At 27.6% G+C, this 15331-nt stretch overlaps 1 protein-coding gene across 1 annotated transcript in view; it reads right to left on the reverse strand.

Annotated features, from left to right (window-relative positions):
- Positions 1–121: 121 nt before the first annotated feature.
- Positions 122–15331, reverse strand: part of LOC118191732 (uncharacterized) — a 69611-nt gene continuing 54401 nt past the window's right edge. Inside the window, exon 6 of the mRNA XM_035362572.2 lies at positions 122–10403. Within this exon, the coding sequence (XP_035218463.1) occupies positions 10339–10403 (65 nt within the window). The 3' untranslated portion in view covers positions 122–10338. The remainder of the gene's footprint in view (positions 10404–15331) is intronic.

A 15331-nucleotide genomic window follows, 5' to 3' on the forward strand; every position in this document is an offset into this window, starting at 1 on the left:
ATTCAATTTCTTTTTAACAAATTCAACTCCATTACCACCACCACCACCAAGCATTCAATATTGCTGTAAAACATGTAAAAAAATAATTTAATTACAAAGCAAAAAACACAAACAGCATAAATAGCTTTCCTTTTTTTTTAATGAACATACATCTGTAACAATATAAATAGGCTGCAGGACCACCCATAATCAGATAGTGGCTTTCGCAGTGGAATGTTCACTTCAAATGCAACAAATATGCATTACATTATGAACATGAATATGCTAGGCTATTAACTATTAGAGCAATGATGCATTTAATTTGATTTTTGTACTCAGAAAAGTAAATATCCTACTAAAGTCAAAATATTAGATAGAAATAAAACACAAACAGAGATTAGGTGCAATCAATATATTATGAAATTAAAAAGTATATATAAAAAAAAATTTTAGCAAAGATTCTTCTTGTTCTAGAATTGAATTTAAGATTTTTCTTTTATTACAGAAATTCATTTATATATAATATATATATCTAAAATATTAACAATATCTGCATTTAAAATTATGTGAATGTTTCACACTCAAAAAATCCACCTCACAAAGTATACATCAAGTTTATGCTTATAATAAGCTCTATTTATGAGGAATGTAAAACATAATTTTTTTATAATAAAAGTTACAGTATTATAAATTTATTTTTCTAGAAAATCTAATTTTATTCACCACTCAACAGCTACTAATTATGAACAACTTTTCCATATCACAGGTAACCTTGAGAAATAATTTCAAATATTTTGTTTTCTGCTACAAAAATTGTTAAAAAATTCAGTTTCCTCCAATGAAACGTAAAAGGTAATGAATGATCTTAAAAGTCAATACTAAATAATTTAAAAGATAAATCTTGAAACCAAATGTGGATTTTTTTGTTAAAATACTAGCTTTAATTTCAACAGTTACTGAAACAATCATAATTAAAGGTAAGAGATTAGCAATTAAGTATTAAATTAAAAATTGAACACCAAAATATAGGAATATGTTAATGTACCATATTTTCAGCATTAAAAATGTTAACTGATTTCATGACATCTTAAACAAATTATACAAATAAAATAAGAACAAATAATCAATGACAATGAAGCAATCATAACTATTAATTAATCACGATATTTTGCTATTCCAGCACGTTAATTTTCTTTAATTTCTAATATAGATATCCAACTCTTTAAGAACTTTCTCATTTAAAATCCAGAAAATACTTTATTATTTAAAAAAAGTACTCTGAATCTTTTATTCCGAGAAAAAGGTATTATAAAATTGCCAATGTAAACAGAATTTATTTCCAATAAATATAATTGGAAAACTAAGAACAATAAATTTATATGAGTGTACAATTGTTTTAATTAAACTTTCATCACCATCAGAAGCATTTTTCTAAATATTAACAATTTACATTTACTACGTTCATTATTTTACCAATCAATCTAATCACAGGTTAACTATTGGATTTTAACGTTAAATGCAATATTTAAAAAAAAAATTTAAAAAAAAAAAAAAAACAGACCAGTAAAGAAATTAAAAGGAAAATATTTTTAATAAAAGGATGATAAATAACATTATTAAAAAAAGGTTATACACATTGTAACAAAATACTATTCTGGAATTACATTTTTAATAGAAAATGATTTTTGACAGTTTAAGAACATTCAGTTTCAAACAGTTTTACTATTGAATATTATGGAATTTCAGAATGAAAAGTAATAAACAATTCTTTGAAAAACTTTTCAGAGAATTTAACCTGTATACCACATTCAGCAGACTTCTGTTAAACATGTAAGTAGATATTTTGTTCTGAATAATTTTTCTCACATCTATTTTAACTATTTTATTAAAATTTAAACATGGGATATTCTTAAAGCTCAACTTTGTACTAAAGTCAGTATCCATTTTAAGACAAATATATTATATTTGAAATTATAACCCCTTCCCCACAAAAAGTAACTTTAATATGTTGCTTTTAGCCTTATTTCAGATTTTACCTGCTACGTTTCTCCTTCCAATTTGAAATATATCATAGCTTAATATACACTTCTATAAAAAAGTTATAGAACTATAGTTATATTTATTTTGCATGTTTAGCTAGTTGTAACTACTATAATTATGACAGACTACTAAAATTATTTTGATTCCTTTAAGTTAGATAAATGAAATGGTATCCTAAATACTAAATACTAAACTTGCATTAAAAATCAAAGTTGCATTACAAAAATGGAAGATAACTGTATTCACTTCTACATTAATAAAGTAACCAACTTAAAAAATAATAATTCGTTGAAAATTTTTTAATTATCATACATCTACGACTAGTATTACCTCAAAACTCATTTCGTTCTGGAAACTAAATGAATTCAGAAATATGTAGTAATATTATTAATAACACTATTTCTGAATTCATAATAAAGCCTGCTGGATTTACTTTCACATTTCTATTTTAAATACATTTTTTAACATTGTTAATCAAAATAATACATGAAATAAAACAAAATATTTCTGGCATACAGATGATTTTTTAAATCAATATTAAATTTAATCAAATTCTAATTTGCTGTTATATTTAAAGAATGCCATTTTTATGCATGAATGAAATCTATTCAATACAATTAACAAGATTATAAATTTCATATATTAAATATAATAAAAATAAAATTCCAGTAAACTATTTTAAGGAATAAAATAAAAATTATTAAAATGAGATTTATCATGTAATTCAAGAATTTAGCTAAGTCAATGATTAATTAGTAACATTCCAATTATAAATAGAAGAGCAAGAAATTTTTATTCAAAAGAAAATTTTAATTTCAATAACCAATAATTCATTAACAATTAAGCAACTCCAATTCAAGAAAGAAGGTTCTGGTTATTTGTACAAATCTGAACAACAATCCCTTATGCATACAGATCATTTTATTTCATTTGTCCAGGGTGCATTTACCTTTAGACATTAAATATAATCTATGCAAAGAAGACACGTTGAAAAAGAATCAGAAATGAAACTGGTTTACTGAATCTGAATCCATTTAGAATCCAGACTTGACAGGTGTTCCTAAAATACTACTAATTCATTAATTTCTGTGCTGAGAAATATAACTGGCTTTTAAAAGTTTCCTAAAATTTAATAATTTTCATTAGCATTTAACAAAAAATTTCTTTTTAAGTTTTAAATTATATACAACTGCTTTTCTTGTGAATGCAGTTTTGCATATGATTTACCTGAGTAAGTGATAAAAGGCTAAAAAACTAACTAGTCAATTTAATTTATAAAATTACATTATTTTTATAAAAAATGTGCATAAAATAATATTAGAAATAAGCTATGTCTTACTGTGATTAAAAAAAGTACTGACAATTCTAAATTTAAAATATGCATACTCAAGAAATTTTATGCGTAAGCTTTTTCCATAAGCTATGACTTACCAACATCTAGCAATAGTCTCTACTTCATTTCCTATGATTGCAAATAAATTCATAATTAATGAGTAAAGCATTTTAATTTTGGTAATTTCTAAAAATGCTGAATACATTAGAGCAAAGAACGTGGATTAAGTTTTGTATTTGCAATGGAATTTCTCAAGCAAAAACTATTGGGCTATCAGCGAAAACAAAAGTTTCTGAATGGCATACAATATTTCAAGAAAGAATAAAATTCACTGAAAATTAACCATATACTGATACACCATTTACTTCAACTAATGAATAAAATATCTATCAAATCACAGATTGACATGGATTCTCATTTGATAATTAAGGATGTTATTGAATAAGTTTCTACATTATTTAAACCCTGACAAGTAATTTTGAAAGACCATTCAAGCTATTCCAAAAACAACATATACAAGTAGCCCAGGAGATGCTTTCTCAAAACACATTACTGGCAATGAAATATTGCTCTACATTTTTTATACAGAAACAGCTCAACAATTGAATGAATAGCATTCAAAAGGTGAAGCAAAATTGAAAAGATCCTACCAAAAGTCAAGGTCCTTGTGGTACTGTGCATCAAGAATTTCTATTAACCGGTCAAATTTGTTGACAAAAAAATAATGGAGTGCTTTACAGTACCTGCATGAAGCAATTCATAGAATATGACCTAAATTGTGGCAAAGTAATTCACAGATTTCACATTAGAGTAGTGCATCAGCTAACAATGCTCCTGTTTGTGAATTTTGGCCCAATAATTCAACAAATACACCTCTGTATTCATTACCAGGGCATCATATAACTTTTTCTTACATCCACAATTATCCATTGATGCAATAAAATAAAACTGCTGCAAAGTCGCAAAGAGATAACATACACACACCAAAAAAAAGTTACGATGACATGTTTTTAAAGATTAGAAAAATCATTAGCATGAGTGCATTTTAATCAGCAGGAGATATAACAAAAATTGACCTATAAATTGAAATCTTGTGTTCTACAGAATGATTCCTATTTTTTTATCACAGTAGTATAACTGCAGCAATAAAAATATAAATTAATATGCTTAAATACATTATATTCATGCCATAACTGTTATAAAAGCCATATAAAAATGTTACCAATTTTTATTAAAAGTACGTAATTCTTCTATAGTAGCATGCAGTTTAACCTAACAGACTTTTTTAATGCATGCTCATAAATTCGGAACATGCACGAATATTTTTAACCCTTTAAACTGCCAGAAGTTTCAATTGCAAAAACTTTTTTTTTTTCCCCTCCTGCAAGCAATAAACTGTATTCCACAGAAATAACCTGTTTACCTAATTTTGTAATAAAGTTTATCTTCTAATCACTATTTAGTGGGAAACAAAAACAATTGTATTTCATATTAACTAAATTAAAACTTCTCAATCTTTACTTAGTTTACTAATTTTAAAAATATCTATTTGCGTTGACTTATTTTTAGAAATAACCTTCAACTCACTGCTTTACATTCAGAAGTGTACTTTAAAGTTTTTTTTTTTTTTTTTTTTAAATTCTTAATTATCTTCTGAAAGAGGGGAGAAATCACAGTCTTGGCTAATGATAATTATCCCAGACGGCTATTCCGATATATTTAACTCCAAATTATTGATAACTTGATTATATTGCTTTAATTAAGCTATAATAAATGAAAAATTCTACAGAAATAAATACCAGGGCAATCATAATAAATTTTATAATAAACCAGTCTGTCATTTAATCAAAGAAGAAAGCAGTGATATATTTCCATGTTTTGCAATTTATGTAAAAGTATATTTCCAAGACTATAAAAGCGACATAATGCTGGTTAGAACTTAAAACTGATTTAAATGCTCAATATCATGAAGCAATACATAATGTTTTTTGCATCTAGTTAGGAGAGTTATATTTTAAAATATCAACACCTGTATGACAAAGAGTCTGAAAACCTGGTTTTTCAAAACAAATATAAATGCTTTGCATGTGCTTAGTTTTAAAAAAAAATGAATTATAATTTTAATAGCCCTCCTCTATTAATCCTATAGGATATGCATCCTCTATTAATCTCATAAGATATGCATCTCATCCTTTTAATAAATTTAGAATACTGAAAAATAACACAGTTAAAACCATAAAAAATGCAGAATCAAGATTGGTGTGTGTATAATATACATAATGATTTAAATAAACATTACATAATCATTTAAAATAAAAATGAAGAAAAATTCAAGAAATGTTTTGAAAGTTACATTAAAAAAGATGATTACACAGAGAAAATACGGACTCCTTCAAAATTATAAGGATTTGGTAGGTGCAGATCATACAAAAGTTAGGGAAAAAAAAGATTTTCACAAAATACAAACTTAACTGCAAAAAACTACATAGAAAAAAAAAAAAATTATAAACTGAAATAATAAAACTACATATTAAACATAAAAAAAAAAAAAAAAAAAAAAAAAAAAAGAGTTCCAACTACAAATTTAATTTTAATAGATTCATTCTTTCCTGAAAAATTGATACAACTCTTGATCTACCAAAAGAGGAAACACTGATATTAAATAAACCCAATAAAGGGGGTTTTGCATTAAAAAGGAACATATCTGATACTTATTTTTAATGCAAATTCTTCACAAACATTTTAACCATCATTATAAAATGTTTTTGAAACCAGAAAATTCCTAGAATTTACATTTTGAGCAAAATACACATAACTTGAGCAAATATTTAATATCCTTCAGATCTAATGTAAATCATCCCAGCTTCCAAATCACATACAACAGCATTACAATTAAACTTTACTTGAGAGAATCACTAAACCATAATTATAAATTGCTTACATTACAAGTCTAAAATACAGTAGTGTTTTAACAGTGAAAACAAAACTTTTCCAACTTCTACCTCCTAGCACACCCAAATCAGAAAGTACCGAAAATCTTGAGATTTATATGTTTGAAATAAAATAAAAGAAATTAAATATATACCCAAAACTGAAAAATTTAATATAATTTATTGATTTTATAAAAATGACATGTGCAGAGTTCATCAAACTACCTTTTCATAATGTGCAAGCCCTGATACAAATTTTTCATTATAATTTTTTTTTTTGGGGGGGGGGAGTGTTTTGTTTTTAATTGCAGCATTCTTATCTTTTTTAAACTTAGAACCATGAGGGAAAAAATGGTTGAAATTTTATAAGAAAGTGAATTTATAGCCTTTAGCTTTGTATACATAGTACACTGCAAGATATCTTAAACAGATTTTTAAACCTAGAGGAAAATAAAGCCAAAATAAATTTTCAAAAATTAAGCTGAGAAAAAAGCTGTTTTTTTTAGGGGGGAGTGGAGGTAACATGGTATTTGCATATTAGCACAACTACCTTCACACAGTTTGGTGATTTTTCACAAAAGAAAAAGAATGACAAATTCTAATCACAAAACATTATGTAATTTATTTTACATGTTTTAAGTATGTCTTATTCTGAAAATCAATCCTAAACCTATTTATAAGCAGGATTTTGCTTCTTTTGTTCTGTTGGATATTTTACATGAATGCTTTAAGAACAAGCAGTTGCTATCTTTTAGAGATTTTTACGACAAAATATTGTATTCCTACAACAATTTTACTGCAGTTAGGTAAATCTCGCAAGTACTTGTTTTAAAATAGAGTTCAAAATAAAAGACATCATGATTTGTCAATGAAAACTGTTTTAACTTAAAATACTACAAAACGAACATATATAAAAGAAGATGATGTTGCTTGTTAAAACTGAACTTTTATACTCATGATTGCCTAAGTTTGATCTAAGGTTGTTACGCTGATACAAAAGTAATGTATTGATATCTTTCATAAAAAAGCATATTAATTTTCATCGAAATAATATATTTATTGAAATTAATAAGTGATCACAAAAGTTAAATATTTGGGAATAACTAGGAGATGAAGCTGATTAAACAAACATAGAAAAAGTAAATGCAATTTGTCAGTCATGTAACATCAAATTCTTTTTTAATTACTACAATTTCTCTGTCTTATACAGTAAGACTGAATTAAATTAATTTTCCCCCTCGATTTGTCAAAATAACTAACATATTTCATATTACCTTTTTGCCTGATGATAATTGTTCTGCATATCTAGAATTATTTCTCAACATTGCATTACTTCTCATTTTAAAATATTTTAAATTCATATACAAAAACAACAAAGTAATAGGTATAAAATGGAAGAATGGCAAGATGGTTATAATTTCTATTGTAGTATAATGAAAGGTTAGAAGTTTTGCATGAGCATTAATTTGCAGTCGTGATTTCACTTACTTAAAAAAGTGTACACATTCAAATAAAATGCCAAAAATCTTAAATACAACCACTTAAGTTTCATACAGTGTGTGTAAAGGGGGAACAAATTAAAATAAAAATATTTTATAATTTTTTTAAATAGCTAAATTTTATATTTATATAATTTTTCATTATCCTTTTAAATAAACATTTATTTCCTCTACAGGATTTTATATTTTAATATACATTGAATTTAAAAACATTCTTCTATATATTTTGAATAAAAAACAATGCAGCACAATATTAAATACATTAAAGAATTTTATCATTGATATTAAAATAACAATCAGCACTTTTGTTAGTCTAATAATTTTATGTAAAAATGAAAAACAATATTTAATGAAGAGGGAGGTTAAAAAAATTCAAATACTTATTCCTCTCTAACTGAAAAAAACTGGAGAAAATGTCATACAATATTTTGCATCCTAATTATCAAAGAACATTAGAAAATTAAATATTTCTTTCAATACAAATACATTTTAAATAATTTAACTACTGCAACTACAGTAAAGGAAATACTTTAAATTCTATTTTTAAAGCATTATTTAATAAAAAATCTAAATAAAGGGGTACTAATAAATGTTTTATGAATGTTATACACCTTCCAAAAAATAAGGCATTTGAAGAGTGCTGTATAAAGAAGTAAAATGAAAAGTATTATGCAATATACACATTAAAATTTAAAGTTTTCGGATAAAAATGAGGACAATTATTTATATTTTATTGTTATAATACTTAAAGGAATAGTCACTCGGATGAAACCTTTCTTTGGCATCAGGAATACTATAACACACTGACAACTTAACAGTATAATTACCAGCAAATAAAATGTAATAAAGTACTTTAATTAAAAAAATTTAAACATAAAATATTAACATTCATAATAAATATGGCATAACAATCTAATGAAAATGCTGAATATAATTATTTCATATATTTATTATTTTACACAGTTTTAAAAATACCCTTTAAAATAATTGACAAAAACGAATAAACATTTTTAAAACTAAAACACACATTCATATTTTTGATTCCAAAGAAATTTTTGATGATTTACATTTATGTGGATAAAACTAATGCTGTTACATTTTAAAATATGCTTTAAGCAGAACTTGATATTAATGTAGAAACAAGGCAATTTTAAGAATTACGACATCAAATACACTTGAAATAATGATTTGTTAATAGATAAAATTGTTTTCATTCTTCAACCTATTTACACATATATGATAACAGTATAAAGCTTTTACTGAATAAATAATCACAACCATTGCACAGAGCCAAGAAATTTATTCATGTTTCAGGCAAAACTAAAAATAATAATAATTAATTCCAAATAAAATTTATAAAACTCCTATCAACTTCAAAAAGTGCATTCAATAATATCTTTTTTAATTTTAAGAATTAATACTCAGAACAATTTCAGACATACAGACTTCAGATTTGTAACACAAAAGTTTAGTAACACTAGCTCGAGAACAATCTAAAATCCATGTTGCATGAAAAACACTGAAATTTTTAAAGCTAATTTGATAAATAACTTTACTTAATATGATGAAAATATTAGGTCTGTGCCAGCACAGTCAACCACTCATTTGCTTGCTTTCTCTTTTTTTTTAAATTCATGTTAAATAATTTATAGAAAGAAATGTGTGCACATTTAACTGTTGCATCCGATTTACATTTCGATAATCTGTAAGCACAGAAATAAAGCGATATGAAAAAATAACATGGCTCAGAAGCAAGATTTCTGATATATAGTAAAAACTGCTTCCACATTTACATATAATAGCTTACGTTTCAGAACTTGTTAATCGCCAAGAATTATACAGTAAGGCAAATATATATAATGAAATTTATTCTTCCAAAAATCTTACATTGAAGAGTAGATTCTTTTTTAGTTACCTATAATGATAAGCAGGGTTTTAAACATGCATAGGAGATTTCTGAAAAAGGCGATTTATTTGGCCATCAAATTTACTCAGCTCTTGGCTTCTGTCTGAAATCTGCACAAATAGGACTGTAGTAACAATGTCGGTATTATCGAGCGGCTGCTATATAAATAACTGGAAAAGTGTCTTCATACATAACACATTTGAGGCAACATCTTAAAAAAAGTTTCTTGAACAAATATTTATTAACTATTCAGTCTTGCTTGCATATGCTTCCATTTAAAAAGAATATTTATTCAGTTACTACAATTATAACTATCCATTTAAAGTCAGAAATCACAGCACTAGAGCCAGAAGGCATTATACTGATTACGTGGTTCGAAATTGTACTCCAAAATTGTCACATTCAATTGTCCCTGGAATAACACATTCAAATTTGCTACTGTAATCAGTTTTCATGTCTATATATATCGAAGCAACATCTCTATAATATACCACCAATGGCAGGTTTATGAGTTGTTCAGGAACAAAAAAATAAAGTGACTAAAACATTGCAACCACTATTTTTTTTTTAATTTCAGAAAATTAATTTCAACTCCATTGGACCCAGTAGCACAGTTTACACAATATTCTTAGCCTGTGTCTCCAAAAGGAACTATGCCTCTTCTATACTCTCATTATAGTACCTCACTTTTGAGCTGGTCTCACTCTTCCTAAAACCTGTAAAATAATAAGAATAAAAGCCCATTCACAGAAGAAAAGTTCATACTACTTAAGTCAGAAATATTTGAAGATTCATACAAAATTTGGAACAGAATTCACTACAGAATGCACCTTTACAATGAAAATATTCTTCCATTCTAAATGAAATTTTAAACGTCTAAAACAATTATTCTCAACCTTTACTGCCATAATGCACTCTTTTAATATTAATGGACAGTCATTTCCCTTCTCTTTTTGAAAACTCGAAAAATGCTTATACATTTACTTTAGATTCTTTTCTAATGCTTTATAAATTAAAGAAGCAGCAGCATAGGAAATACTGATAAATACCAAAACTTGATAACTGTAGATTTTATATTCAGAATCTTAAAACTAAATGCTTAATGGATAAATAAAAGCATCCCCCTGAAACTATGGAATGCCTCCAGAGAGGAATCCCCCCCCCCGATTGGGAAATTATGTTCTAAAACCAGCAACTATAATTTTTACATCCTTGTACAAAGTAAAGGAAGAACTGAAATCGCGAAAATTTTCAGGTATCGTATTTCAACGAAAATATCCATTTTGACCACTATCGAATGCAATTTAAGAATGTTTTTGCATGATATCTGCACATAAGGACAGAATAAAGGACCCTTTTCCCCAAAATGGGTTGCAGAAAGGATGTAAGATGGATTCAGAAGTTTTCTATGCGACGTCTGTACGTATATACATATGTATCTCGCATAACTCAAAAACGAGTAGCATCGGAATGTTGAAATTTTGTATATAGGGCTGCTACAACATGCAGTTGTGTGCCTTCTCTTTGGTTGCAATCAGCCACACCAAAAGTACAATTATGTTGCTCTTATTTTCCAGTTAAGGTTTTCATGCCTTTAGTTAATCTGCATGCAATAGTTGTAGAATTATCAACAATTTAAATGTTGTTTAACCTTCAAGCACACGCGTATTCTGAAAATTTACGACAAATTCAGTTTTTATTGCAAATTTTTAGCATATTGAAGCTAAGACGTCTGAAGGTCATTTCTATTCCTCCTTTCTACCCTTCCCCCACATCATGGAATGTGCCAACAGGAAGTCATTTGACTTTTTTTTTAACTGGTCTTTTGTGCTATGTGGCAGCTTTTTCATAAAAGTTACGACACGCACGTGGTTGTGTTTTAAAATTCAGAAAATATTTTTTTCTTTAATATTTTGTAACTTTGTGTTATTAATTGCCGTGTATTATTTTAATTTGAATTTATTTGGCTCTGTAAATTTTATTTCGGTTTTCATGGCAAAAAAAAAAAAAAAAAACATGTGCAACCAGCTGATTTTGCTCGGATTCTTCTCAAATTATCTGATGAAGAAAAGCAAGACAAGGAAACGTTTGGATGGGACAACAATAGCAATTTCCAGTCCTTATTTTCTTTTATTTCTATTTTTTTAAAAATAAATAAAAACATTAAAGTTAGTTTAAAGTGCCTTTTTGTAACAAATAAGAGGTAAATTTCCTTGCAGAAGTAAGTAATGCTAAACTTACTTTTTTCCCTACCAAGGTGTTTTCCTTTTTTATTGTCTATACTTGTCTTTGATGAATATTAAAATTAGCTTCGATTTTAAACTATAATTATTAAATAATAAATTTAAAATTTTCTACAATAAAATATATCATTGCATTTCCATCTCATTAACATAAGAACTTAAAAATAATTTACTTATGTTTGAATGCAATAGCATTTGTATTTTGTAATAATAAGATTAATATTTTATTTCTTAACAAATTTATTATTAATATTCATTCATTTATGTCGTTTTTCATGCCAAAAACGGTAAAATAACAGATGTTGCAAAAAATACGACACGCGCGTGCTGGAAGGTTAAGTGCGGCTAATCCTAATTATTTTACCATTGCAGCCATATTTGCTTACATTTGAAACTGGGCAAAACATTTGAATTAAGTTGATTTCTGCACCTTCAGTGTCAGTTTTGTGCACCGAAAAACCTACCTTCTTGCCATTTGGCCGAATTGCTTGTTTTCATGGAGAAACTGTAATTTTAACTTTAAAAATTGTTTTTAATTGTTTTAACTGTACTTGATGTTTTATCTTTTTCAATTTTAATGAAGATATTTTGAGTTTTTATGCATTTCTGCCTTGACGCAAAGTGAGACCTGAATTAATTGAATGAGAAATATATCTAATGAAATAAGTAAGTTTCAATGAAATGCAGTAAAAATGTGTATAATTTAATATTCCATAGAAGGAAGTCATGTGGCATCCACATCAGATTTTTTAATACATATTAATCAATATTTGGATTATTAATACATTCCAGTTACCTTCATCAAATTAGTAACAAAATACAAATGACAAACAAAATATGATGGGCATTCAAAAATTACGCATTCAATGATTCATTTGGCAGATTCATATATGTATGAAGACACCAACAAAAATGTTTTTGTTATACTGTTTCATAGTACAGTACAACTCCAATTATCCAAATTTCTTTCAGAATCAACTGAAAAAGTGGAGAAAAAAAAGCTCAAGAAAAGGAAAGGGGTGAAGGAAAAGTGACGGAAAAAGCTCAAGAAAAGGAAAGGTGACAGGAGAAGATGAGGATGATATATCACTTGAGGAATTAAGAAACATTCTTTTGAAAATTCCTGTATGTTCAGAAGTTAGCACTGAGAAGACAACAGAATGGAAGGTGTGTGATTTGTCAGACCCTGGGTTTTAAATTTTAAATGATGATTGAAAGTGTAAGAAGTATCAAGTAAGAAGACGACCTTAATGTTGAAGATGAAGTTTTTGCTGCTTTGAATCCGTGTTGAGGTGGATGGAGAGTCAGCCCGAGTGTGACCACATGCAAATTCTCACTTGTCAAGCGGATGTGCAACTTGGCTGCCCAAAAATGGATGAAGACAGTCAAACAGCTAACTCTGACCCAGATGTTCGGCACTATACAGTATGCTATATAACATGTATGTAAAAGTGCTGCCTTTTAATTCATTAAAATCTCTTTTTTTCTTTAAAAATAGTTTTTTTCTCCCATTTTCAACATACAGTTTTTACATACAGTAATTAATTAAAGCATACATAAGACCCTTTCTTCGGAAAAAAATCCTATTATCCGAGTTTTTGATTATCCGAATGGGGTCCAGTTCCAATTGATTTGGATAATTGGAGTTCTACTGTAACATATTTGACTTGCAAAGGTGTCATTCCATCTCCTATTTATTCAAGATTTAAAAATTAATTTTGAAATAAGTGTCTCTAACGAATCTGGATTGTATGACTGGTATAAAACTTTTCAAGAAGGCTGGGTGATAATTGAAAATGAACTACATGCTGGTAGGCTGAGAATCTAAAACTGATTAAAACAACTTGACTGCTGTTGATGAGCTAATTCAAGCCAAATGGAGAATCATTGTTAGAGAAATCACTAAGGAAATTAAAATAAGTGCTGGTAGTATGGAAAACAGTACAAAAGGGGAAAAAAATACAGATGATTTTAAATTTACCAAGGTGAATACCAGGTTCGACTTATCAAAACACAAAGCACTTACAGTCTCACAACACACATGAGATGATCTACCTCACCTGCACCACAATCCAAATTTAAAATCATCAGACTTTTCATTTTTTGGGTCTACTTAAAGAATTTTCAGGACTGTACTAGAAGGGATGAATACACAGTCAAAAAATTTATTCTTCTTGAATAAGTCATTTTCTCAATTCAATAAATGCCATACGGCTGATACATTCCTATTTAAAAACTACTTGTACACATATGGGAAAACAGAAAGGAGGTCAGTTTTAGTACAAGGGACTAAGTTTGAATAAAAATTATTTTTTGAACTTAAAAACAAATTACTATCATGTGATAGGCTTGACAAAACTATGAAAACAGATGGACAACATAATCCTCAAATCATAACAAATACACACATACATTTTTATCCAAGATATGTCAAAATACATAAAAAAAGCTTATTTCATAATTCACATGTCATTAATCATTTTGAAATCGTAATTTTCCATCGTAAAAAAGGTGTAATGTTTCATTTTTATACAATTTGAAATACGTACAGGATGTAAAAAAAATCCTTAAAAAAAATTTCAACTGATTTTTTTTTTGGACAAATATGTTTGATTTTTTACCCCTACATTTTACTAAAATGTTTTGCACTGAGTATACTTTGAATGAAATGAATCAATTCCATTTACATTATTACTTCTTACAGGGGGAATATATTTCATGAAGTTGAACCATCTCCTACAATGAAATGTGTTTGAAGTTTGAGCATTCGATTCACATTATGTTTGTATTTCACGAACTCATTTTTGTATTTGCATAAATCAAACCACTATTATAAAATACTTATACACATAACATACAAAAAATACACCATTTAACTTGCTGCATCAGGAAGGGAAGCAAATAGCAGAATGTTACTTATTATATTATACATATATACAATATAAACAGGAGGAAGATATTAAACTTGCAATAGGGCATGCAGAATTCAGTACACAGAGCTACCACCACTGATAGCTACAATGGCTGTAATCTGACTGGATATCGAGTTGAATTGAGCTTGGATGATACGGGCATTTCATTCCATGTGTGTTCACTTCTGTACCAGAGTTCATCAATCATGGTGGCTGGAAAGAAATATCATGCCAGTCTCTCAGCAACTCATGAACATATGTTCTCAACAGGTGAGAGGGGACAACCCTCCATATTGAGAAAAATCAGGACAACACGAACAACATGTAGTCGTGCATTATCTTGTTCAAAGATGGTGTCATGCAGCCCTTGAAGACACAGCAACACCATGGGCTTAATACATCAGAAATATATCAGTATTCATAGCACGTAATACGGCTGTACAATCCCGTAAGACAGAGGATAACATGTCTGTTCTCTTGGGTGTGAGT

This window comes from Stegodyphus dumicola, chromosome 7 (assembly GCF_044657685.1).
Source record: "Stegodyphus dumicola isolate Sdum_Otavi_A_Nest chromosome 7, ASM4465768v1".
Taxonomy (NCBI): Eukaryota; Metazoa; Arthropoda; class Arachnida; order Araneae; family Eresidae; genus Stegodyphus; species Stegodyphus dumicola.